General features: G+C 42.7%; 1 protein-coding gene across 1 annotated transcript in view; it reads right to left on the bottom strand.

Moving 5' to 3' along the window:
- LOC139754559 (nephrin-like) overlaps positions 1-26,962 on the bottom strand; it is an 894,341-nt gene that overhangs the window by 245,351 nt on the left and 622,028 nt on the right. The window contains exons 7-8 of the mRNA XM_071671918.1: positions 22,641-22,785; positions 2,416-2,546 (exon numbers count right to left, since the gene is read on the bottom strand). Coding sequence (XP_071528019.1) covers positions 2,416-2,546; positions 22,641-22,785 — 276 coding nt within the window. The remainder of the gene's footprint in view (positions 1-2,415; positions 2,547-22,640; positions 22,786-26,962) is intronic.

The raw sequence follows: 26,962 nt of genomic DNA, 5'->3' as shown, positions 1-26,962 counted from the left end.
GAGAGCGAGGGAGCGACGCTTTTGATTGGACCAATGGGGTCCTACCTGGATGATACCAGAGCCAGCAGTCGCACTTACGATTACTGCTTTTACAATGACTGTCACTTCTGTCTTGTCCCTTGACGTGCATTTACAGGTACCGTCACTTACGTCTTTTTACACTGACGTGCATTTACAATGACTGTCACTTACGTTATTTTCCATTGACGTGCATTTACAGTTAGTAACTTACGTCTTTTTCCATTGACGAGCATTTACAGTTACTGTCACTTACGTCTTTCCCACTGATGTGCATTTACAATTACTGTCAATTACGTCATTTTTCATTGACATGCATTAGAATTACTCTCACCTACGTCTTCTTCCATTGACATGCATTTACAGTTACTGTCACTTACGTCTTTTTCCATTGAAGTGCATTTACAATTACTCTCACTTACGTCTTTTCCATTTACGTGCATTTACTGGCCCCCTCCTCTTGTGTTCATTTCAACGTCCTTAACGGATCGTGAGGGAACGGAAGTTGAAAATGGATTGACTGGAATCTCATTATTGTCTTTTTTTCCCCTTTCCTTTCTTGTGTGTTGTAACCAGCACCGGTACTTAATTAATGAGAGAGGTCCTCATTACTCGCTCTTTCTGGTGATTAAGACAATCAAGGCAATCACGAATCACTTCCGGGGATTCTTAAAGGGACGATGTAAACAGGGAGTCGACTCTACCTATCAAATTAACTGGACGAGATGGTGTATATCACTCTCTCACCCTGGCCACAACACTTACCATTTTCAAATACAATAACGATATACTGAATGACTCATTAATATAATAACGATATACTGAATGTCTTATAAATACAATAACGATATACTGAATGTCTTATGAATACAATAACGATATACTGAATGCCTTATAAATACAATAACGATATACTGAATGCCTTATGAATACAATAACGATATAATGAATGCCTTATTAATACAATAACGATATACTGAATGCCTTATGAATACAATAACGATATAGTGAATGCCTTATGAATACAATAACGATATACTGAATGCCTTATAAATACAATAACGATATACTGAATGCCTTATAAATACAATAACGATATACTGAATGCCTTATAAATACAATAACGATATACTGAATGCCTTATAAATACAATAACGATATAGTGAATGCCTTATAAATACAATAACGATATAGTGAATGCCTTATAAATACAATAACGATATACTGAATGACTTATTAATACAATAACGATATAATGACTGCTTTTCAGACATCATGGGTGTATGTATGTGATCGGGTTGAACTTATCAATGGGTAATAGTGATAAGAAACACACGTCTACACTCACGCAATCTCACTTTTATGTAGTTATGTGGAGGGAATCCTCGTACTCACAAATGTGATTACATTTTTATCATGTCTTGTATGGGGAAAAAAATATATTCTCGCGTGTAGCGGTTGGATGCAAAGGAATGCAACGGCAATCTATAAAACTATGCAAGGATAACAACGCCAGATAAAGATATTCTGCACTTGGGGGGAAAAATGAAAAGACATTTCCTCCGCTCCATCAAAGGGTTTCACCCTATCAAAACCTAATTTTCTAAGACAATCTAAATCGAGATTCTGGCTTAGAAGGTAAAGGGGTTGGGGTTGGATGTCACATAGAATCAACAATGAACAGATTAGATAATGGGTAATTTTGGACAGGGTCGAACAATGTTTGTCTAGCCTGAAATCTGCAGTGAATAGAAAACCAACGAACAAGGTCGTCGATTGTGTGCATTTTCTGTCGGTTCAGAGTGAGAAAAGTGGACTCTGGACTATTTGACCGGATCTGTCTTCTAGCCTTTGAGGATCTGTGGTGTTGATTATCTCAACGGGGAAAGTGAATACATAATCGAGGCCATTCTGATTAAGTTATCCTGCTCTAGGGCATTGCTAGTGTAGCTGAAAAAAAAACTATTACAGTTGTGAAAAATGAAGCAGTCTAGATGTAGGACGAAGCAGTGAAAGAAAGATACGGACACTCACCAAAGACAGATCCCAAATGTCCTAGAATGACCCAGTGGGATATATCCAGATACAGGTACTTATCCAACAGATCCCAAATGTCCTAACATGTCCCAATGGGATATATCAAGAAACAGGTACTTATCCAACCGATCCCAAATGTTCTAGGAAGTCCAAAATAATATATCGTATCTTTCTGAACTCCGTATGACGTTTTGGGAACATCATACCCAACAAGTGTTCTTTTTTTTCTTGACTTCGAAGGACGCATAGGATCCGCATCGACCACGTACCAGGATATATACAGCCCTTCCAGACTGCTCTAAGACACTTAGGATCTGTCCTACACGAAGCCAAGGAAACAGTGGAGGAACCAGCACTAACCTCGTGGAGCCAGCGGATCTTGTAGGGCGGAGGGTTGGCGTCCACGGTGCAGACGAAGAAGAGATCGATACCTTCCTTCAGGTTCTTCGGGTCGAGCGCCCTCCCTAGCGTGAGGTTGACGCTCGGCTTGTCTGGTGGAGGGAGAGAGAGAGAGAGAAAGAAAGAAGGGTGAGTGAGATAGAGTGAACGAGTGACATGAAGGTCATGGATAGAGTTTGTCTTTTCTTTTTTTTTTTTTTTTTGGCTTCTCCTGATGGTTTCAGAAACTGTTGGAAGGTGGATTTGATTCGCTTCCTGTTGGCTATGGTGTGGCATGACGAGTGTGTGTGTGTGGTGTGTGTGTGTGTGTGTGTGTGTGTGTGTGTGTGTGTGTGTGTGTCTGTGTGTGTAACCACGTAATATACTTAAAAAAAAAAGTCTATTTCAAAGCTTAGAAAATGGGACAAATACAGACCCTTTAGCCTGGGATCTTATTTTCAAAATCACTGACTTAAAATCTGGTGATTTGCCTGCAGCTGTGATGAAGAGGAAGAAAAAAAAACCCTCATCACTGATTAACTAAGCTGTTGCAGCTGTTGCTCGCCTCCCACACATGCAGTCTTCACGTTAAGACATAATGAGTTATTCGACGGTGAGATGTAATTAACGCCAAAGTCTCGCTCACTGGGATGCAATTTTATGCCATAAATGAAGAACACCATGAATAAGGAGGTGAACGAAAAAGAAGAAAAAGAAAAAAGAAAAATGGCTAAACCATTATTCATAGTTATACATGTCTTCTGATGTATACCAAGATGAGGGTGATACACAATGTTGATAAAGTATATAGAGGGGGGAAGAAAGGGACGAAAAATAAAGGAAACTGTTAGCCATAACATTATTCATAGTTATACATGTCCTCTCATGTATACCAACATAAGGGTAATACACAAGTTTGAAAAATGAATAAAGAAATGGGGAAGATAAAATTACGAAAGATATAAAGGAAAATGTTAATTCACAGACATAGCTCTCTCTCAAAGACCTGAAATGCCACAAAAGTGATACAAGTGTAATATGACTGTGGGTGGCGTTGTGGTGTAGCGCATAGCGTTCCTGACCATGACGCTTTCACGGGCCCGCCCACCGTCGAGCAGCGTATAGGTTCGAATCCCGGTTACGGCAGACGGTCCACAGTTTTAACCCAGCTGTTCATCCATCCCGAGGGGATCGTCGATAAAACAGGTACCTGGCTCAGGCTAGAGTATATATATATATTATATATATATATATATATATATATATATATATATATATATATATATATATATATACATACGTGGGAAGTATTCTTTCTCCCGTATCCCCAGGGATATATATATATATATATATATATATATATATATATATATATATATATATATATATATATATATATATATATATATATATATATATATATATATCACGAGATACTGAGGCTCTAACATAATCTAAGCGCATTACATCATTTGCCTTTTTAAACACTGTACAAAATGGATTGGTTCACTTATTACGAGTTTCGAAACGCTGGGTAATAATTCAGGACGGAATGGGGGTGGGGGAGAGAGAGAGAGAGAGAGAGAGAGAGAGAGAGAGAGAGAGAGAGAGAGAGAGAGAGAGAGAGAGAGAGAGAGAGAGAGAGAGAGAGAGAGAGAGAGCGAAGAGAGAGAGAGAGAGAGAGAGAGGGAGAGAGAGAGACGGGGTGGCTCCCTCTGGAGGGTTTTATCGTTTTATAAATCATAAACCTTTTACAGTCGGATTAAAAGTAGTTTTTCAAAGGTTAATTAAACCATTCTCGGTGCATATTTCATCCAAGTTATCTTTCCTTCTCATAATAGTTACGAGATGCGTTTATGATTCTTCAGACTTCAATTAATATCAAACCTTGATTCTAACTCAGTAATTTGTGCGTGTGTGTGTGTGTGTGTGTGTGTGTGTGTGTGTGTGTGTGTGTATGTGTGTGTGTGTGTGTCATGGACAGTTATGTTGCTTATACTTATGACGCCTTTCTGTACTTATTGCTACCAAATGCATCCTCACAGACCATATTTTGGACACAAGTAAGCATAGTGAGACACACATTTATACAATGTAATACATATCTTTTTTCAAATCTATTTCATTCACATCTCATGTATACAATGTAATACATATATTTTTTTCAAATCTATTTCATTCACATCTATTTCATTTTGTACTCCACAAGTTTCCCGGTAATCATGATCTGTGCCGTATGTCACAGTGCAGCACGGAGGGTGTAAAAGGCAAAGGAGCACAGTTTGCTACTACAGACATAGATCATCACCCCAGGTGGTGAAAGAGAGTAGACGAGGCGGGAATGAAATGAATCAAGAGGATAGATGGTTGAGGGAAGTGTTGATCGAGTAAAAGATAATGAGAGAAGAGAGAGAGAGGGAGGTGTGGACGAGCAGTATGGTTGAGAGAGCTGAAGAGGGTTTGCTCAAATGGTTTAGACCTAGAGAGAGGATGAGTAAAGGAAGAGGTGACTGAAAGTGTATGCGAGTCTTGGAAGTTGAGGGAACAAGATATGGTGGACGAAAGTAGTGATGGAAGAAGGATGGAGTTGACTGAAAGTGTATACGAGTCTTGGAAGTAGAGGGAACAAGAAGTGGTGGACGAAACAAGTGATGGAAGAAGGATGGAGTTGACTGAAAGTGTCTTGGAAGTAGAGGGAACAAGAGGTGGTGGACGAAAGTAGTGGTAGAAGAAGGATGGAGTTGACTGAAAGTGTATAAGAGTCTTGGAAGTAGAGGGAACAAGAAATGGTGGACGAAACAAGTGATGGAAGAAGGATGGAGTTGACTGAAAGTGTATACGAGTCTTGGAAGTAGAGGGAACAAGAAATGGTGGACGAAACAAGTGATGGAAGAAGGATGGAGTTGACTGAAAGTGTATACGAGTCTTGGAAGTAGAGGGAACAAGAAATGGTGGACGAAACAAGTGATGGAAGAAGGATGGAGCGAAAGATGTTCTGAGTGATCGTGGCTTGAATACCCCAAGGACGGTGAGAGGCGTGCTTGTGATAAAGAGAACTGAAGTAATGTTGTATACGAGGGACGACGTACTGTCAGTGGACTGAACCACGATATATGAGGTGGTCAAGGGAAGCCACTGAGAGAGAGGTGTGTAGGGATAATGGGAGGCATTGTATGTGATAGCTAAGGAGCGGATGTGGGCAAATGAGGCCATTTTTCGTCTCCTCCTGGCGCTACCTCGCGTAGCGAAAAACGCCAAACCAATACAAAGAGCACACACACACACACACACACACAAGCAATACGAACTGAAGTGGTCATTCAATGCCTTACATTTCGCATAGGCTTCGTCACACTGATAATTCTCACAGGTAGGACGCAGTCCAATAACAGAAGCCCGTAACACATACCACATCTGAGGAGGTTCGCTTGCTCAGTACGGAAGCCACGGGAGATGTTTACAGTGGGTTATGCCCGTCTGACCACGACGCAACACACACACACACACAGAACGACTGACGCGTAGTTCCGCAACACAACAAGTTTGACGTTGAAGTGAACACGCCTTCTCTACTGGATGGATGGTGGTGTTGTATCACTCCTCACTCCCCCGCCCTCTCTCCTTAACAAGCGGAGTACGCTAGTTAGGTAAGACGAAGTGGTTGTTTATCTCAAACGGCTCGAGTGGGGTCGTCCGTTTCAGTGGGAAACATCTTAAAACTCTATCCTTACGTTGCTGGGTTCAGTACACTCTGGACCGCGCTAATAGAAGGACCTTATTGGAGGGATTGATGCGAACATAATAAAACAGAGAGAGAGACACACAAACTTTGGCTCATTATCTGAAACTGGCTCGTTTTCTTCACATAACGACGAGAGAGAGAGAGAGAGAGAGAGAGAGAGAGAGAGAGAGAGAGAGAGAGAGAGAGAGAGAGAGAGAGAGAGAGAGAGAGAGGACGCAAGAACATTGTGATGAAATGTTTGACTGAAAACACTCTGGGATTCTACCTCCATGATCAAAACTTTGTCCAAGTTTTACCGTTGGACTTCAGAAATTTCTGTCGTGTTTAACGACGGGTAACACTTGCTTCAAAGGTTCGAATCCTTTCTTACGAATGATGGTATAGTTTCTGACACTATGAAATGGCAATTGACATTGTATATGTAACTAGTCCCAAGTGATTTGTTGATAAGTTGTTTCTTATGCTTATATATTCATAATGTGTTCCTAAGTATAGTATAGTATATGGGAGGAGAGATTGACCAAGAGGATATATGTGTCGGAGGTGGAGGGAACGAGGAGAAGAGGGAGACCAAATTGGAGGTGGAAAGATGGAGTGAAAAAGATTTTGTGTGATCGGGGCCTGAACATGCAGGAGGGTGAAAGGAGGGCAAGAAATAGAGTGAATTGGAGTCATGTGGTATACAGGGGTTGACGTGCTGTCAGTGGATTGAAGCAAGGCATGTGAAGCGTCTGGGGTAAACCATGGAAAGCTGTGTAGGTATGTATATTTGCGTGTGTGGACGTGTGTATGTACATGTGTATGGGGGGGGGGGGGGGGGGGGTTGGGCCATTTCTTTCGTCTGTTTCCTTGCGCTACCTCGCAAACGCGGGAGACAGCGACAAAGTATAAAAAAAAAAAAAAAAAAAAAAAAAATATATATATATATATATATATATATATATATATATATATATGTTTGTATTGGTGTTACCGGACTCGACCTGTTCGAGGTTACTCCGCAAATGAAAAGTCACCTTCGGCGAGGCTATACTGTTGACGAAACGGAGCACATTCTCCCCCAGGAAAACGTCTAGCTCCTTAAGGAGTCCATCCTGTCCCTGCTACTGAGTGTAGCGCAGCTTTGAGCTGCAAGTCTCCTGGAAGAAACGGTTTCCGCGGCAACACAAGAGCGCCCTCATGAAAAGGGGGGGCCCCCTTTTCAGAAGGGTGCCCTGGCTTTTCTTCCCACAGCCATCTCAGAAAGGAGGTTCTCGGTAAACACCCTTTCAGAGAGAAGGGAGGTTCGGGGGGGTCGTCGTCCTCCTCCTGGGGGTAATAAATGATAATGATACAAATGGTAGCCAAAGGAAACTAATTTCCAGTAATGTATTGTCGTAGGTGGGAGGAACTATTCATTTCCATATGAATTACCTCCACACAGAGCTTAGTAATGCCACCACTATATCCCCTCTTCGTAGTATATAATCACCCACACCCCTTTCTCCATCTCCGAATATTACCAATCCCTGCAGTGAGATAAAGTCTCCAACTTCCCCACCGTCTTCCATCTCCAACACCAAATAGGCAACGTCTACTACTTCAACATCAATTTCTACTAACTCCATCTGCAACACCTCCATTAAAAGTAACACCTCCAACCTCACCATCAATTTCTACCAGCATGACAATCTCGAACACCGCCAGTAATATCTCCAACTTCTCCAAAAAAAAAACCATATCAATATCATCGTCTCCAACACCTACAGTTTAACATTATCTCCAATTTCCCCAACAACTCTTATTAACATTACCATAGCCATCACCTCTAGTAAAGCAATATCACCAACTTCTCCAACAAATCTTATCAATATTACCGTCTCCAACACATCCAGTAAAGCAATATCTCAAGCTTCCTCCAACAATTTCTATTAATACCACCGTCTGCAACCCCCCCCCCTCCAATATCTCACAGTGACTAAATATTTGATTTCTAGAATAATATTTGGTCAGGTTCGGACCAGCCTAGACTTTATTTATATATGTATACGTATATATATATATATATATATATATATATATATATATATATATATATATATATATATATATATATATATATATATATATATACCCCTGGGGATAGGGGAGAAAGAATACTTCCCACGTATTCCCTGCGTGTCGTAGAAGGCGACTAAAAGAGGAGGGAGTGGGTGGCTGGAAATCCTCCCCTCTCGTTTTTTTTAAATTTTCCAAAAGAAGGAACAGAGAAGGGGGCCAGGTGAGGATTTTCCCTCTAAGGCCCAGTCCTCTGTTCTTAACGCTACCTCGCAAACGCGGGAAATGGCGAATAGTATGAAAAAAAAAATATAGATATATATTCCTACGAGTCCATGGGGGAAAATGAAACAAGTCCCTAATTGCCCTTTCGTGTAATAATCACATCATCATGGGAGATACAAGAAAGAAGTATAAGTCAATTGATATACAACGAAGAGACGTAGCCAGGACGCCATTTGGTAAACAAGTGACAGTCACTTGTTTACCAAATGGCGTCCTGGCTACGTCTCTTCGTTGTACATCAACTGACTTCCATTTTTTCTTGTATCTCCCCTGATGATATGATTATTACACGAAAGGGCACTTGGGAACTTATCGCGTTTCATTTTCCCTTTTGGACTCATGGGAATATAGTTGACCACGCGCAAAATTGTGATCCTTTACGATATATATATATATATATATATATATATATATATATATATATATATATATATATATATATATATATATATATATATATATACACACCCTGGAGCCAGACAGCTGGTGAGGCAGGTGAGGTTTGGCAGCAGATGGCGCAGCCCAGTTCTGCAAGTCTCCACCAGCTGCGGCCTCACACACAGATGGTTTTTCATAACTTCCTTGTTCTTATGTTCCACTTCCTCACCCAGAAGTTCCCTCAGAGCGCTTCTCTTACGTTCCAGCACAGCTGCTACCTCACACAGGTGGTCGTATTTCCTGTACCGAACCAGCTGGCGTAACACACAGATGGAACCATACAATCTAAAGTTCTCTCCCAGCTGTTGTCTGCCACAGTCCTTCATACATATTCTTGACCAGCTGCCGTTCCGAGCAGATGGGAGCCTTATAACATCACTTCCGCACCAGCTGTAGTCTTAAGCCAGATGGTACTTTCACGTCCCAATCATCTGCTTATCTCAACCCCCAGATGGTGTTTTACACTGTTTCACGATCCACTCCCTCTTGCATCCAGATGGTGTTCCAAGGTGCTCTACGTCTCAACCACCTGCCGTGTCAACCCAGATGGTGCTACACAGCTATGCACACCTTTACCAGCTGCCTCCTCACTCCCACCTCATTCAGATGGCACTTTTCTCACAAGAACATCACCCGTATCATATCCTTTACATTTCTTTCCCCCACACTAAGTACGACTCTGCCATAACCATGACACAACAGGGTCTCGGAAACTGTGGTTGTCTATACTTGAAAAGGATGATTCACAGATCATCCAGTACATATATATATATATATATATATATATATATATATATATATATATATATATATATATATATATATATATAAAAGATTCTATACAAAAGATTCCACAGCCTCCCGCTATTGTATATGACTTCATATATCTGATATCATAAACATGAGAACACATCTCTCATTCCATCAGGTATACAACCTCTCTCTCTCTCTCTCTCTCTCTCTCTATATATATATATATATATATATATATATATATATATATATATATATATATATATATATATATATATATATATATATATATATATAAACAACACTCATAACCTCATACGTACGTCAGAGACCCCCTTCTCATCACCACGGCAAGAGTTCCTTCGTCTCATTAATCAATTATCATCAACATATTTAAAACTCCAGCCTAGTGTACGTCTCCACGCACTCCCGGTGGCTCAGGGTCCAGTAAAAACGCATATCCCCGCAGTGGACGAGGAAATCATACATGGTGAGGCTGAGAGTGAGGGATGCTTAACTTTGTGAGGTGTCGCAGAGCTGGAAGAGCTGTGTGTGTGTGTGTGTGTGTGTGTGTGTGTGTGTGTGTCTGTGTGTGTGTCCGTGTGTATGTGTGGCTTTAGCATGTAACTGGTGCTTAGCTTCGCTTGTACGTTGGTCATGATGAGACGGGGCAGCTTTGTGATGTGTGATGGAGTGGTCTCGAACCGGCTCGCATCTCCAGCACTCCAAGCGAGCTGGTGTGTGTGTGTGTGTGTGTGTGTGTGTGTGTGTGTGTGTGTGTGTGTGTGTGTGTGTGTGTGCTTATCATTTGTACATTACGGGAGAGAGATTTACACTCGTGTTGCCCACTATCTTAAACTTATAGCACTGTCTTTACTCTTATGCACACACAAACACACACACACACACACACACACACACACACACACACACACACACCCGTTCATCGGCCAGCTCTGAGGGTAGGATGAACAACTGGGATTGGCTGAAGGCTGACTCCTGCGCCAAGGATTCGAACCCGGACGGGTCCGCGTGTGTGTATCGTGTGTGTGTGACGGGACAACGTCATAGAGGACACTCTCTTCCAAGAGGCGCCCACCATACCCTACCCCCCTGCATGAAGCGCAGCCGTGAATATATATCCAGGTAACCAAAAATATTCAACTCTATAGGAGCACGTCAATATAACACGGTTATTGATAAAGCAGGATCCCCTTTCAGAAGGGTAACAAAATACGATCAGCAAGGGAGGAGAATTACATTATCGACAACCATCTGATGTAAACATCTCATTCCCTTATACCCACTTTCGCAAGAATTCTCTTTGGAAATAAGGAAGAAAAAAAAATATATATATACGAGTCTCGTGTTCAAATTACAAGTCGTTAAGTTCCTTTAATTACAAATTCAGGCGATGTAAGCTGATGATGCACTTTGCTTTTCCTCTCGAGATAGCCATGATGAAGCGCCGAAAATAAAAAAAAAAAAGAATGGCTGGCTCTTATCTCGTCCTTAGCGAGGAGGGAGAGAGAGCCAGAGAGCCGCGGTCATTACGAGATTGCAAAGCATTTTTTTTTTTTTTTTACCCAGTGTCTATGAACCTCCGCCAGGCCATAAAAGGTATTGTGGCAAGATTGTCCTCTCTTGTGGACGTTTTGCTGGTGTTGTCCAAATTTAAGGCATCATCTTGATTGTTGGAGTGTTGAATTTTTCGTCATTCGTGTATGTATATATATATATATATATATATATATATATATATATATATATATATATATATATATACATATATATATATATATATATATATATATATATATATATATATTCCTATGAGTCCACTAGGAAATGAAAAACGATAAGTTCCCAAGTGCACTTTCGTGTCATAATCACATTATCAAGGGAGATACAGGAAAGAAATATAACAGTCAACCCTTCTTGATTCTATATAAAGATTTCAACCTCACTCTCCTAGTACTTCGAAAAACCTTGTCAGTTCCCTTGTTGTAATCACTGGGCGACCAACTTCAGTCAGTAGACGGGGTCGCTGTCCATGATAATCAGCGGTCGACTGCGGATGTCAGGCATTCAACTGTCAAGACAAACTCTGGCTTTTCGGTTATACCACTCTCCTCCACACCGCATCCGTCTTGTGTATGTTTCATGACAACACTGTGAGGCAGACAGCCAGCTTTGCAATAGCCCATCACAGATCATGGGACCATGAGACTGACGTCCATCACTTAACTTGTCCCCAATTTTAACACTCACTCGTTCGTCAAAACTTGATCTGAGGAGGTGTCAATGGTCCTTAACCATAGAGGACCATACAGGGCCATACTGACTCCTTGTAGTCCAGTCGTGTGGTGTGTGTGTGTGTGCGCGTGTGTTATCGAACCTGCAAAAGGTTATCTTCACCGCCACGTCTTCCTTTATCCAGTCCACTTAAAGCGGCACCATCAGGGGGGAAGAGCCGTTGGTTGGTCGCGCGGATTTTCCCCTTCACTCGTCTCCAACGAGTTTAAAGAAGTCCGTCGAGCATGTCATTTAGCTCTGCATACCTAACCTAGTCGTGTGGGCCATATAAACACTGAGGTTGAATGTAGTCTTAAGAATCATCCTCAATACCTGATGGAGGGAGTTGTCGACTCCAGTCACTGGAGATATATAGAGAGAGCTTGATATTGTCGGCGACAACGACCCTGGCAAGTGGATAGGCTTCAACCCCAATCAACTGACCCAACCAGCCAAGCCTCATCACTCCGTGTTTTGCGACATGATGTGATTCCTCACCGCTCCAGCCATGTCTTGAAGGATCTATGTAGTCTCCGGGTTCTGCTGAACGTACCTAACAGTGCTCTTAATCTACCATAATCGCGAACCCGAGGCGTCATCATGGGACATGGCGTCACTGTAGAAGGACTCAGATGGTGAACCAATGAACCAGTTTCATCGTCGATGAATACATCCCTTACACAAGAGTCTCCCGTAGCGTCATCATGGGACATGGCGTCACTGCAGAAGGACTCGAATCGTGAACCAATGAACCAGTTTCATCGTCGATGAATACATCCCTTACACAAGAGTCTCCCGTGGCGTCCATCATGGGACATGCGTCACTGCAGAGGACTCGAATCGTGAACCAATGAACCAGTTTCATCGTCAATGAATACATCCCTCACACAAGAGTCTCTCGAATCCTATGGTGACCTCTCCCTCCCCCAACAGTCGATGGCTTTGATAAACTTCTGGCGATTCACTTCTGCGGCAGATTTTGCCCTACGGCCCTAGAGGAAAATGACCAAAAAAACGGCTGCAAATATCGAATAAAAAAGGTGAAATGAAAAGACCTTCTGTTCTTCCATCTCTGTGCAACGTGCGACGCAACTGTGGATACAATATACACCAGTCAAATGAGAGAGTAGATTGGGAACCTATTCCCCCCCCCAAAAGCAAAAGGCCCTACCGCCGCCAAAATGAAAAGGGGAGGAAAAAAAGAAAATAAATAAAACCCTCCCTCTACATCACGCGTCGAATCACCAATACTCTGAGACCACTAAACCACCAACCCCATACTAGTGCACGATGCATCACCACTTGGAGAACACAACCCCTGAAATAACACACCAAAGTCATTTCACAATATCTGTCTCTCTCTCTATACCAGAGCTCGCTGGGTGAGTTCTTCCTTTTTCTGTTTTTGATATTTTGTGTTGTGTTGTTTATTTTTGGAGGGGGGGGATGTGTGTGTGTGTGTGTGTGTGTGTGTGTGTGTGTGTGTGTGTGTGTGTGTGTGTGTGTGTGTGTGTGTGCGCGCGCGCGCGTGCGCATCATCTTCTCTGCAAAATCACCAGACAAATCTAGTAACACAGATTAGCACAATCTATTTCTTCTTTCTTTCGCAATTCGAGAGAATATCTTTCCTTCTTTTTTTTTCTTCTTTCTTTTCTTTTGTCCCCCCCTCTTCCCAGTCAGCCCTCATTGGACATCACATGCAGGAACAACCATTTTGTACACGACCTCTTGCTCATACATCACATTATACAACAGAGTGTAGCAATGCCAGCAACATAGCTGCACATTGCATCAGTCACATAAACTCTGAATATTGGTCATAGAATATGGTATATTAGTCTCTTTTTTTTTTTATATGATTTCTGCTTAATGTGCCCCAATGATACGATGGCTATTGTAACTGAAAAATGGTAATTGAAATAATGCTCTCTGTCGATGTGTCGTAAATTTTTTTACAGTTTTGATTTCACGAAAATTTACACACACACACCAAAAAAAAAGTAAATAAAAAATTGTCATACACACACTTTAATGTTCTCTATCATCTACACCGACGCTTTCGCTAAATTTGCTTTATCTACTTTCTTTGTAGACGAGGAAATGAAGACTCAAATGTTCAGTACCTGACGATATTAAAAAAAGATTTTTTTTTTTTATACTATTCCCCATTTCCCACGTTAGTGAGGTAGCGTTAAGAACAGAGGACTGAGCCTTTGAAGCGCACTTGGCCCCCTTCTCTGTTCCTTCTTTCGGAAAATTGAATATGAGAGGAGAGGATTTCCAGCCCCCCCATCTCCCATTAAAAAGATATTCTAGGTATTTCTTTCTTATCTACGTCGTTTTCCCAAGATCCGTGTGAGGTTATCTGTTTGCGTTGCGTTATCTGACCTTTCACGATCTGACGATACCAACCCTTGGGTCTGGTGGCGTGACCTCTGACCTGATCCGGTAAAGGTAAGGTCAAAGTTCACGCCGCCGTACTTGATCGTACCGTCGCGTCGTGTTCATGGATCGTTTCGGTTTTGCCTAAGTATCGTATCGACGTATATGAGCATGGTTCCTTCGTACTCAAAAAAAACATCGTATCGTCGTATTCAAGGATCGTACCGTCGCACTCTAGGATCCTACCGTCGTAATCAAGGATATGATCGTTGTACTCTCAAGGATCGTACCGTCGTTCTCTCAAGGATCGTACCGTCGTTCTCTCAAGGATCGTACCGTCGTTCTCTCAAGGATCGTACCGTCGTACTCGCAAGGACCGTACCGTCGTACACAAGGATCATACCGTCTTGCTCAAGGATCGTACCGCCGTATTCAAGGATCGTACCGCCGTACTCAAGGATCGTACCGTCATACTCAAAAGATCGTGTCGTTGTACTCAAGGGTAATCGTACCATCGCACTCAAGGATCGTACCATAGCACTCAAAGATCGTACCGCCGTACTCAAGATCGTACCGTCGTACTCAAGATCGTACCGTCGTACTCAAGATCGTACCGTCGTACTCAAGGATCGTACCGTCGTACTCAAGGATCGTGCCTTCGTACTCAAGATCGTACCGTCGTACTCAAGGATCGTACCGTCGTACTCAAGGATCGTACAGTCGTGTTCAAGGGTCCTAAAATACTGCCCAGGAAAAGAAAGGATTGTAAATATGATGCCCCACTGATTACTCCTATTTTTGAAAAGACTATGGACAGAGTCCGTCTTAATATTAAAGTGAAGATTAAAGATCACAGAATGAAGAACTCTCGTTCGTTCCTACTGGTTTTCTCGGCCTTCTTGTCCAAGATGGGTGACAGTAACAAAAGACAGACGTTGCTGTGGCAGATAAATAAGATCCTAACTCCCTTTTTGTTTTAATATTTTCCACAAGTTATCAAGATTTGAATAATGATACACACTATTATCTTTTATGGTTTTCTAACATTCCATTCTTTTATGAGGCTATTCATACACACTTTTATCTTTTATGGTTTTCTAACATTCCATTCTTTTATGAGGCTATTCATACACACTTTTATCTTTTATGGTTTTCTAACATTCCATTCTTTTATGAGGCTATTCATACACACTTTTATCTTTTATGGTTTTCTAACATTCCATTCTTTTGTGAGGCTATTCGATTCGCTGAATGCAAATACCTAGTGCGTTTTCAAGACTGAATATGCTTGCAAGAGGACGTGAATCGTAATACTGTATAGATACCTACTATATTTTAGGGGAATCAAGGTACAGAGATACGAGAAAGGTACTTGAGCTTGCATAAAGCAAAACGAAAACACCCAATATTCTTGTACTATTTCTCTACATATGATACTGACATACGACTGACTGAAAGTGTAAAAAGAAAGAGAAAATGAGACGAGAGAAAATATACGAGGCCTCCCTTGCCTGCCAGAAACTAGAAGAAGAAGAAAAAAAAGACGTGGAAGTCTACAACGAGCAGTGCAGTGGTACGCTGCTGGCATCTGAACCCGAGGTGAGGATAACTGTATTAAGACCTGATGAGGTGAGGCACGTATGCTGGGGTCATACTTCAAACCCCACACCGACCTCCCTTACCGATGAGGGAGGGAGGGAAAGACAACTCGGTGGGTTCATGGAAATCCTGCTTGTCCTCAAGTTGGAGGAAAAAGAGATTTTGTTGTGCCAAATCACCAAATGACTTTTCATCTCGTTTTGCCTTTTATCAGAAAGAATCTAACAAAATTCAGGTACCCTGGTATTCTACTTTATATATATATATATATATATATATATATATATATATATATATATATATATATATATATATATATATATATATATATATATATATTATCCCTAGGGATGGGGGAGAAAGAATACTTCCCACGTATTCCCTGCGTGTCGTAGAAGGCGACTATATATATATATATATATATATATATATATATATATATATATATATATATATATATATATATATATATATATATATATATAGAGAGAGAGAGAGAGAGAGAGAGAGAGAGAGAGAGAGAGAGTCTTTGAAAGCCTGATCATGACTAAACGTAATACATGCGAGAAAGCGATCAATTCAATAGGATTCAAACCAATGAAAGATGACGAAAAAACCTGGTCCAAAAAAAAAAAAAGAGTAGCGGATATAGGCAAGTGAGGCTAGAATGATGAGAGTTGGGTCACTGTTACGAGGCCTCGGGCTCTGAATTTAAAATTCTGTCAAAAGAGGCCTTTTGACAGATTGGAATACCCGTCCATAAAGGAAGACGTAGTGTTATGTAGGAGTAGAAAAAAAAAAAGGATTTCCCTCTGTGTTAACTATCTTGATGCTATAGACACTGAAGGATATAAAAGTGGAGTCGTAAGCCCTCAGACATATTCATTCTATTCCTTTTTTCTCCACAAGTTCAAAGATATGTTGATTTCGTATTTGAATGAGGTCCTCGGTTATTTCCAGAATGTCTGTGTAAGAAAACATGGAGATTGGGAGCACAAAGGGGGAAGGACAAGCATTTTTATCGAAAGCAAATTCATAGACATGGGGTTTAGGGTAGGACGGAGGTGAATGGTTCCATCCTGTGATGCTGATGTGGGTTGAGGATGTAAATTGGTTGGTACTGAAGATGAGGGGTGGTTAGAAATTGTGGGATTTTTTTTTTGTTTTGTTTGCTCTCTCTCTCTCTCTCTCTCTCTCTCTCTCTCTCTCTCTCTCTCTCTCTCTCTCTCTCTCTCTCTCTCTCTCTCTTTCTCTCTGTATATATTTATTATTTATTTTGCTTTGTCGCTGTCTCCCGCGTTAGCAAGGTAGCGCAAGGAAACAGACGAAAGAAATGGCCCAACCCACCCCCATACACATGTATATACGTACACGTCCACACACGCAAATATACATACCTATACTACTCAATGTATACATATATATACACACACAGACATATACATATATACACATGTACATAATTCATACTGTCTGCCTTTATTCATTCCCATCGCCACCTCGCCACAAATGGAATAACATCCCCCTCCCCCCTCATGTGTGCGAGGTAACGCTAGGAAAAGACAACAAAGGCCCCATCGTTCACACTCAGTCTCTAGCTGTCATGTAATAATGCACCGAAACCACAGCTCCCTTTCCACATCCAGGCCCCACACAACTTTCCATGGTTTACCCCAGACGCTTCACATGTCCTGGTTCAATCCATTGACAGCACGTCAACCCCGCTATACCACATCGTTCCAATTCACTCTATTCCTTGCCCGCCTTTCACCCTCCTGCATGTTCAGGCCCCGATCACTCAAAATCTTTTTCACTCCATCTTTCCACCTCCAATTTGGTCTCCCACTTCCTCGTTCCCTCCACCCCTGACACATATATCCTCTTGGTCAATCTTTCCTCACTCATTCTCTCCAGGTGACCAAACCATTTCAAAACACCCTCTTCTGCTCTCTCAACCACACTCTTTTTATTACCACACATCTCTCTTAACCTATTATTGCTTACTCGATCTAACCACCTCACACCACATATTGTCCTCAAACATCTCATTTCCAGCACATCCATCCTCCTGCGCACAACTCTACCCATAGCCCACGCCTCGCAACCATACAACATTGTTGGAACCACTATTCCGTCAAATATACCCATTTTTGCTTTCCGAGATAATGTTCTCGACTTCCACACATTCTTCAAGGCTCCCAGAATTTTCGCCCCCTCCCCCACCCTATGATTCACTTCCGCTTCCATGGTTCCATCCGCTGCCAGATCCACTCCCAGATATCTAAAACACTTCATTTCCTCCAGTTTTTCTCCATTCAAACTTACCTCCCAATTCACTTGACCCTCAACCCTCTCTGTATATATATATACATATATATATATAAATAAAGGTAATATCACAATTTACTAGTTCAGATAACTCTCTTTATTGGTACTTAACAATACACAATTATATATGATGTATTGTAAAATACCCTTAAAGAGAATTATCTGTACTTCTGCTGAAGTACGATTTCACCTCTATTCCTATATATATATATATATATATATATATATATATATATATATATATATATATATATATATATATATATATATATACACACACACACAATCAACGAAGAGAAGAGGAAAGGAGTTTGTAAAACTCCATATGCATCATACTCATGCAATCCTCTCATGCACTCCAATTTAAAATATTCACTTCACTTCCTCCTACACAGTGAGAACACTCCACGTTCCCGCATTAAACACACACTGCGGACAAGGCAGGTCTGTCTCGTTATGCGAGGTAGGTCGTCGCTGCATTTTTAAGCTTAGCGGGATCTATCCCCCTCTGGCCAATCAGGCCACGTTATTCGAGTCACGTGGCCAAGCTTGCTGTGGCAACGGCGAGGGAGGGAAAAGATTCTAGCAGACCAGCCTCGCATCCCTCCCCGAAGGTATACGCTCTCATAATGACCCCGGGTTTTTTTTTTTTTTTTTGGCAGGAGGGGAGAGATGGTTCAGCTGGCTTCGAGCTTCGAACGATAGCTCGAGAAAACCATCTGGCAGGGACCTCAAGGAGAGGGAGATGATATATATATATATATATATATATATATATATATATATATATATATATATATATATATATATATATATATATATATTGGGAAAGATCACAATTGAATGCGTGAGGAAGTAAATTCCTTCTAATACACGGGGGAAATGAAACAGGATAAGTTCCCAAGTGCAATCGCATGTAATGATCACATCATCATGGGAGATACAAGAAAGAAACATTACAGTCAGTTGACATACACGAAAGTGCACTTGCGAGAGGTAGCGCTACGAAAAGACAACAAAGGCCACATTCGTTCACTCTCAGTCTCTAGCTGTCATGTATAATGCACCGAAACCAGGGCATGTGAAGCGTCTGGGGTAAACCATGGAAAGCTGTGTAGGTATGTATATTTGCGTGTGTGGACGTATGTATATACATGTGTATGGGGGTGGGTTGGGCCATTTCTTTCGTCTGTTTCCTTACGCTACCTCGCAAACGCAGGAGACAGCGGCAAAAAAAAAAAAAAGAAAAATATATATATATATATATATATATATATATATATATATATATATATATATATATATATATATACTCCAACAATATTCTTCCAGCTTCCAGTATAATACCCTTCGGTCATAAGACTTCCTAATTCCAGCCATGGCACATTTCTCAAGTCTGATAACTTAGTTTACGCTTGGAGTGCGGGGCAACGGACATAACCAGAGAGCACTGATTATGAAGCTGTTCTTCAGCGCTGCGTTGGGAACCTCTACAGCCAACGACTTCGAGTAAGTCCCGTCATTGGGTTCCTCTCGCGATTCTCCGTAGTAAGAGAGATCGGAAACTTACAGTTCAGTGTGGTCAGAGTAGAGAGTCAAAGAGATGATACCATGATCTGTTGATGGGAGGCTAAAATGGACGTATACATATACACCGCAAGCATTCGAACCCTGGCTGCGTAGGGCGTCAAGCCACAAGGAGATTCAAAGAAGCACACGCTAACTGGCAAACGCGGGAAAACGGCGAACAAGTACGATAAGAAAGATCTATTCATTTCTCTATAACTGTCTCCGAACACCTTCCATGAAACAGTCTTTGTTTTACCTCAGATACCCTTTTTCCAGAAGTTCCTGGAACTTCAGGGCTGCGCTACTTCCAGTAGCTGGGAAAAGTTGGAGTCCTTCGGACTTAGAAGTTTTGCAGCAAGACAGACTTTTCACTTAGTGTAACCACAGTCAGAGTAGAACGGCATGATATATATATATATATATATATATATATATATATATATATATATATATATATATATATATATATATATAAACACACACGTCAATTACCAAGCGTCAGTCTGACTCCAGCAGACTACCTGCATCAACCAGGTGAGCACAGGAAAAAGGTTTATGACACCTGCCTGGTCCAGATGGTCTGGGATTTCTACAGTGGGAGAATTCTATATAATACACCACTTCAGAAATTACCTGACCACGAGTTGCGAAGCGAGAAAAAAACTCTTTTTTTATCTTTAACTTCCAAAGATTAGAGAGAGAGAGAGAGAGAGAGAGAGAGAGAGAGAGAGAGAGAGAGAGAGAGAGAGAGAGAGAGAGAGAGAGAGAGAGAGAGAGAGAGAGAGAGAGAGAGAGAGAGTTATATATCATCCCTGGGGATAGGGGAGAAAAAATACATCCCACGTATTCCCTGCGTGTCGTAGAAGGCGACTAAAAGGAAAGGGAGCGGGGGGGGTTGGAAATCCTCACCCTCTCGTTTTCAATTTTCCAAAAGAAGGAACAGAGAAGGGGGCCAAGTGAGGATTTTCCCTCTTAGGCTCAGTCCTCTGTTCTTAACGCTACCCTGCTAACGCGGGAAATGGCGAATGTGTACGAAGATGATGAAGATATATATATATATATATATATATATATATATATATATATATATATATATATATATATATATATATATATATATATATATATATATATATATATATATATATATATATATATATATATATTCTTTTATAAACACCATAGGACCAATTTCTGTGAGAGCATTGGTCTCAGTATTCTGCGCTACGTCCCGTAGAAGGGAAATGTAGACTCCGTCTGAAGTGAAAAAGCTCTTTGACGAGACTGTTCTTGAAATGATGCAGCCTCCTCAAAGGTGACTAACTCACCTGCAGTGTAACCCGGAGCAGGACGAACCAGGTAAAACACACACACACACACACACACACACACACACACACACACACACACAGACACACACACACAAGTTCACGCCCTTGCAGCTGTGAATTCAAGACAAAATATCCCACATCACATGTTATTCAGAAGATAAATTGTCAGGCATGTGTGAAAGCTCCACTTGTCAAGTGGTGAATGCGAGTTTCAAAGCGAGAAGTTCGCATAGCATAAACGCGGGGAGGAAAATCTTGTTACATCGTCTTAAAGGGATGTAAGATGTCTGCTTTGAGGGTGGGATGAACCTGGGGAGGCTGCTCGTTCCACGTGTCTACAAGTTGAAGCATTTTAACTTTACGACTGGCGTGATATTTCCACTCTTAATTGATGTTTGTGTGTGTGTGTGTGTGTGTGTGTGTGTGTGCAACAATATGTAAAATGCATATGTATATATAGAGATATTTACACATACATTTATCTACTCGATCATATATTCATCAGATTTCTAGTTTGAATAATATGATTAATCATAATAATTTGTATATTCATCTACATATTATTAATCACTACACTACATCACAGTATTGCAGACACACTCACACACAGGAGATCAGCACACACAGAACTCCCATTTCACACAGGACCTCCCAGTACGTACACACAGGTCCCCAGTACACACAGAAGCCCCTAGTACACAAAGGGCCCCAAGTTATACAAAGTACCCCAATACACATAGAACCCCAATACCTACATGACCCCCAGTACACAATGGTTCTCCCGTACACACACAAACCCCAGTACACACATGACCCCAATACACAAAGAACCTCCCAGTACACACGGGACCCCCCAGTTAACGCAGGACCCACAGTACACACAGAGCCCCAGTACACACAGAGCCTACCAGTACACACAGGATCCTCACTACACATAGGACCCTCCAGTATACAAAAAAAAACCAGTACACACAGGACCCCCAGTACACACAGAAATCCTACTGAACATAGAACCCCCACTATGCACAGGACTCCCAGTACACACAGGACCTACCCAGTACACACAGGACTCCCACTACACACAGAACCCCTAGTACACAAAGGACCCCAGGTCACACAAGACCCCAGTACACACAGAATCCCCAGTACACACAGAACCCCCAGTACACACGGGACCCCCCAGTACACACAGGACCCCTCAGTACACACAGAACCCCCAGTACACACAGGACCCCCCAGTACACACAGAACCTACCAGTACACACAGAGCCCCCAGTACACACTACCCCAATACACACACAGGACCCCCCAATGAACAAAGAACTCCACTTCACATACACACAGAGGACCCCGTCCGTCCGTCCGTCCCCCCGGTACACACCGCCCGCCTCCTCCCCCAGTACACACCTCTCCTCCCCCACACACACACACACACTTCCCATACTCACAGGAGACGTCGAGGGTGAAGATGTCCTCGAGGGTGGCCAATGGGAGGGTAGGATGCTTGGCCCGGCACACCAGCTGCCTTCCGTGATGGTCGCGGGTCAGCTGGAGCAGCAGCACGCTCACCGTCATGTTCTCGCTCACTTGCACCTGCAAGGAGGGAGAGGAACATGAGGGAATATGAGGATGCGACGGTGTAGCGAGGGAAGATGAGTCCGAGAGATAATGACGACGTAAAGTGATCATCCGTCATGCTCTCACACACTTGCACCTGTAGGGGAGGAGAGAGGGGAATATGACTCCGAAGGTGAGGATGCGACGGTGCAACGAGGGAACATGACTACGAAGGTGGGAATAATCAGATGTGTTAAACGCCACGTTCTCGCTCACTTGCACCTGCAAGGGGTGGGGGGGGGGGGGCGAAGAGGGGAATATGACTCCGAAGGTGAGGATGCGACGGCGTAACGAGGGAAGATGAGTCCCAGCGAAAATGACGACCTAATGTGATCATCCGTCATTTTCCCGCTCACTTGTACCTGCAACGAAGGAACATGACACAAAGGGAAAATGACATGTTCCCCCAAACTTGCACCTGTAAGGGGAAGAGGGAATATGACTACGAATATGAGGAAATACCGAGGGAACATGACCTCTACGGTGAGAAGATGACGACGTAATGTGATCCCCCCAGTCATGTTCTCGCTCACGTGTACCTGTAGGGGGGGAGAGAGGGAATATGACTCTGATATGAGAATATGACAACGTAGCGAAGGGACATGATCTATAAGGTGAGAAAATGACAACGTAACATGATCACTGTCATGTTCTCGATCACTGTTTATTGAAGAGTGAATACTGACTCCAAGAGTGAGAAAATGAAGAAAAAATAAAACCACTCTCATGTTCTCGCTCTCTTGTAGATGTGTGTGTGTGTGTGTGTGTGTGTGTGTGTAAAAAGTATGGCCACCTAACCCGGGCACCTTATTATTTATACTTACACAATGAAGCATGTGAGGATGGAGAAAAATGACTAGGAAAGTGGACATTATATCTCTCTATCTATCTACCTATCTATCTTCTATATATATATATATATATATATATATATATATATATATATATATATATATATATATATATATATATATATATATATATATATATATATATATGGACCAGTTTCTCTGAGTTCTGATGATTTCTTCCAGAGAGAGAGAGAGAGAGAGAGAGAGAGAGAGAGAGAGAGAGAGAGACCACCACAAGGATATTGAGAGAATACGGTTAGGGAAGCGCCCGTAGGACCATGAGGATATACAATCACCACGCCTTTACGTCTGTCCTGTTTACCACCGGTCACTCCAGGGTACTACGAACTCACGAAGTCGTCCATTGCGAACATCACCGTCGACTGCACGGGTGTAAGAAACCCAGCGGAACTAAAATGGTTACTCGAGAAGGCATAAAATACATGAGATTAGCCCTCTACTTCTTGTAACTGGTCTTTGGTGGACGCGAATGGAGTTTATGGAGGTTACATGTGAAGGACTGTTGACTGCAAAAGGTCTTTTGCCGACCACAATAAGTGTATGCAATTAGAATTCTGAGGTTCTTTCCTTGCGACTCATCACTGCAGCTGACTAGATCCTTGCTGGGAAGAATAAAGACGTGCAAATGCCATTGAAAGGGTTCATGGAATCTATCCTGACTACAATGGGGCTATGAAGGTAACTGACCACACCCCTCTTTTTTCAAACCAGTCGTTATATGTGTGTGTGGTAAGTGGAGTAAACAGTGTGCTTAAACACGACAAATACTTGGGAATGTTCGAGAGTGGATGTTAGGTCATCAAACAAACCTTTAATTAATGCTTACTCCTCTCATTAACCATGGGAGTGGAAATTTGGTTGCCATACTAAGATAATGGATGTTTTCATGTCATACTGACCATGAATAGGGAGGATACACTGTCCTCATACTACCCTTTGGAAGTGGCTATTTGATGGCCATAACAGCTGACTTAGCTGTCACTGTGAGTATTCAGCCATCATACTTCAAAGGAATATCACTATGAACCATAGATGAATATACCTCAAACCATACTTCACCGTCTATTGTATCAACCCCTTGCTTTTAGTGTGATTAGACTCTCACTCTGAAGACTTCCTCTACCCACATACTGTCATTAGTGTAATTAACTGCTTGAATCATTCGTGCTATAGATATGAGTATGCGTAATACACGCAGAAATTCACGCCTCCATCCGCATTCGTGCCTGACACTGAAAAGACACAGTGGTCCATAAGTGACCTAACACTTTTGTATGCTAACAATGATGTACACTGTGAATGAGAGCATGACTGTGTCATAATCGTGATCTAAGGCGACGTGGTTTCATTCGTTAAGAGCCAATATCATACGATATCTTGACGACGTAGACATACGTGGTTGTACTGCGTCCATCAGAGGTTACGTACGAGAAGTTGATTCTGGCGTGTCTTGTAGCGAGAACGAATCCACCCACTATAGTGGTCCTAGAGAACACGGTCTGCAGTCATTCTCGAGCACAAGGCCTGTAGCGATGCTAGAGAACACGGCCTGCAGTCATTCTCGAGCACAAGGCCTGTAGCGATGCTAGAGAACACGGCCTGTAGCGATGCTAGAGAACACAGCCTGCAGTCATACTCGAGAACACGGCCTGCAGCGATTCTAGAGAACAAGGCCTGTAACGATGCTAGAGAACACGGCCTGCAGTCATTCTCGAGCACAAGGCCTGTAGCGATGCTAGAAAACACGGCCTGCAGTCATTCTCGAGAACAAGGCTCGATGCTAGCGATGCTAGAGACAGCCCCGCAGTCCTTCTCGAGAAAAAGGCCCGTAGCGAAGCTAGAGAACACGGCATTGAACGATGCTAGAGAACACAGCCTGCAGTCATTCTCGAGAACAAGGCCTGTAGCGATGCTAGAGAACACGGCCTGCAGTCATTCTCGAGAACACCGTCTTTAGCGATGCTAGAGAACACGGCCTGCAGCGATGCTAGAGTACACGGCCTGCAGCGATGCTAGAGAACACAGCCTGCAGTCATTCTCGAGAACAAGGCCTGTAGCGATGCTAGAGAACACGGCCTGCAGTCATTCTCGAGAACAAGGCCTGTAGCGATGCTAGAAAACACGGCCTGCAGTCATTCTCGAGAACAAGGCCTGTAGCGATGCTAGAGAACACGGCCTGTAGCGATGCTAGAGAACACGGCCTGCAGTCATTCTCGAGAACACGGCCTGTAGCGATGCTAGAGAACACGGCATTGAAGGATGCTAGAGAACACGGCCTGCAGTCATTCTCGAGAACAAGGCCTGTAGCGATGCTAGAGAACACGGCCTGTAGCGATGCTAGAGAACACAGCCTGCAGTCATTCTCGAGAACAAGGCCTGTAGCGATGCTAGAGAACACGGCATTGAAGGATGCTAGAGAACACAGCCTGCAGTCATTCTCGAGAACACGGCCTGTAGCGATGCTAGAGAACACGGCCTGCAGCGATGCTAGAGTACACGGCCTGCAGCGATGCTAGAGAACACGGCCTGCAGTCATTCTCGAGAACAAGGCCTGTAGCGATGCTAGAGAACACGGCCTGCAGCGATGCTAGAGAACACGGCCTGCAGCGATGCTAGAGAACACGGCCTGCAGCGATGCTAGAGAACACGGCCTGCAGCGATGCTAGAGAACACGGCCTGCAGTCATTCTCGAGAACAAGGCCTGTAGCGATGCTAGAGAACACGGCCTGCAGTCATTCTCGAGCACAAGGCCTGTAGCGATGCTAGAGAACACAGCCTGCAGTCATTCTCGAGAACAAGGCCTGTAGCGATGCTAGAGAACACAGCCTGCAGTCATACTGGAGAAAACGGCCAGCAGCGATGCTAGAGAACACAGCCTGCAGTCATACTCGAGAACACGGCCTGCAGCGATGCTAGAGAACACAGCCTGCAGTCATACTCGAGAACACGGCCTGCAGCGATGCTAGAGAACACAGCCTGCAGTCATACTCGAGAACACGGCCTGCAGCGATGCTAGAGAACACAGCCTGCAGTCATACTCGAGAACACGGCCTGCAGCGATGCTAGAGAACACAGCCTGCAGTCATACTCGAGAACACGGCCTGCAGCGATGCTAGAGAACACGGCCTGCAGCGATGCTAGAGTACACGGCCTGCAGCGATGCTAGAGAACACAGCCTGCAGTCATTCTCGAGAACACGACCTGTAGCGATGCTAGAGAACACGGCATTGAACGATGCTAGAGAACACGGCCTGTAGCGATGCTAGAGAACACGGCATTGA

Source organism: Panulirus ornatus, chromosome 17 (genome assembly GCF_036320965.1).
Source record: "Panulirus ornatus isolate Po-2019 chromosome 17, ASM3632096v1, whole genome shotgun sequence".
Classification (NCBI taxonomy): domain Eukaryota; kingdom Metazoa; phylum Arthropoda; class Malacostraca; order Decapoda; family Palinuridae; genus Panulirus; species Panulirus ornatus.
Note: the sequence above shows the minus strand (reverse complement) of the source record. Positions and strands in the feature narration are given on the sequence as shown.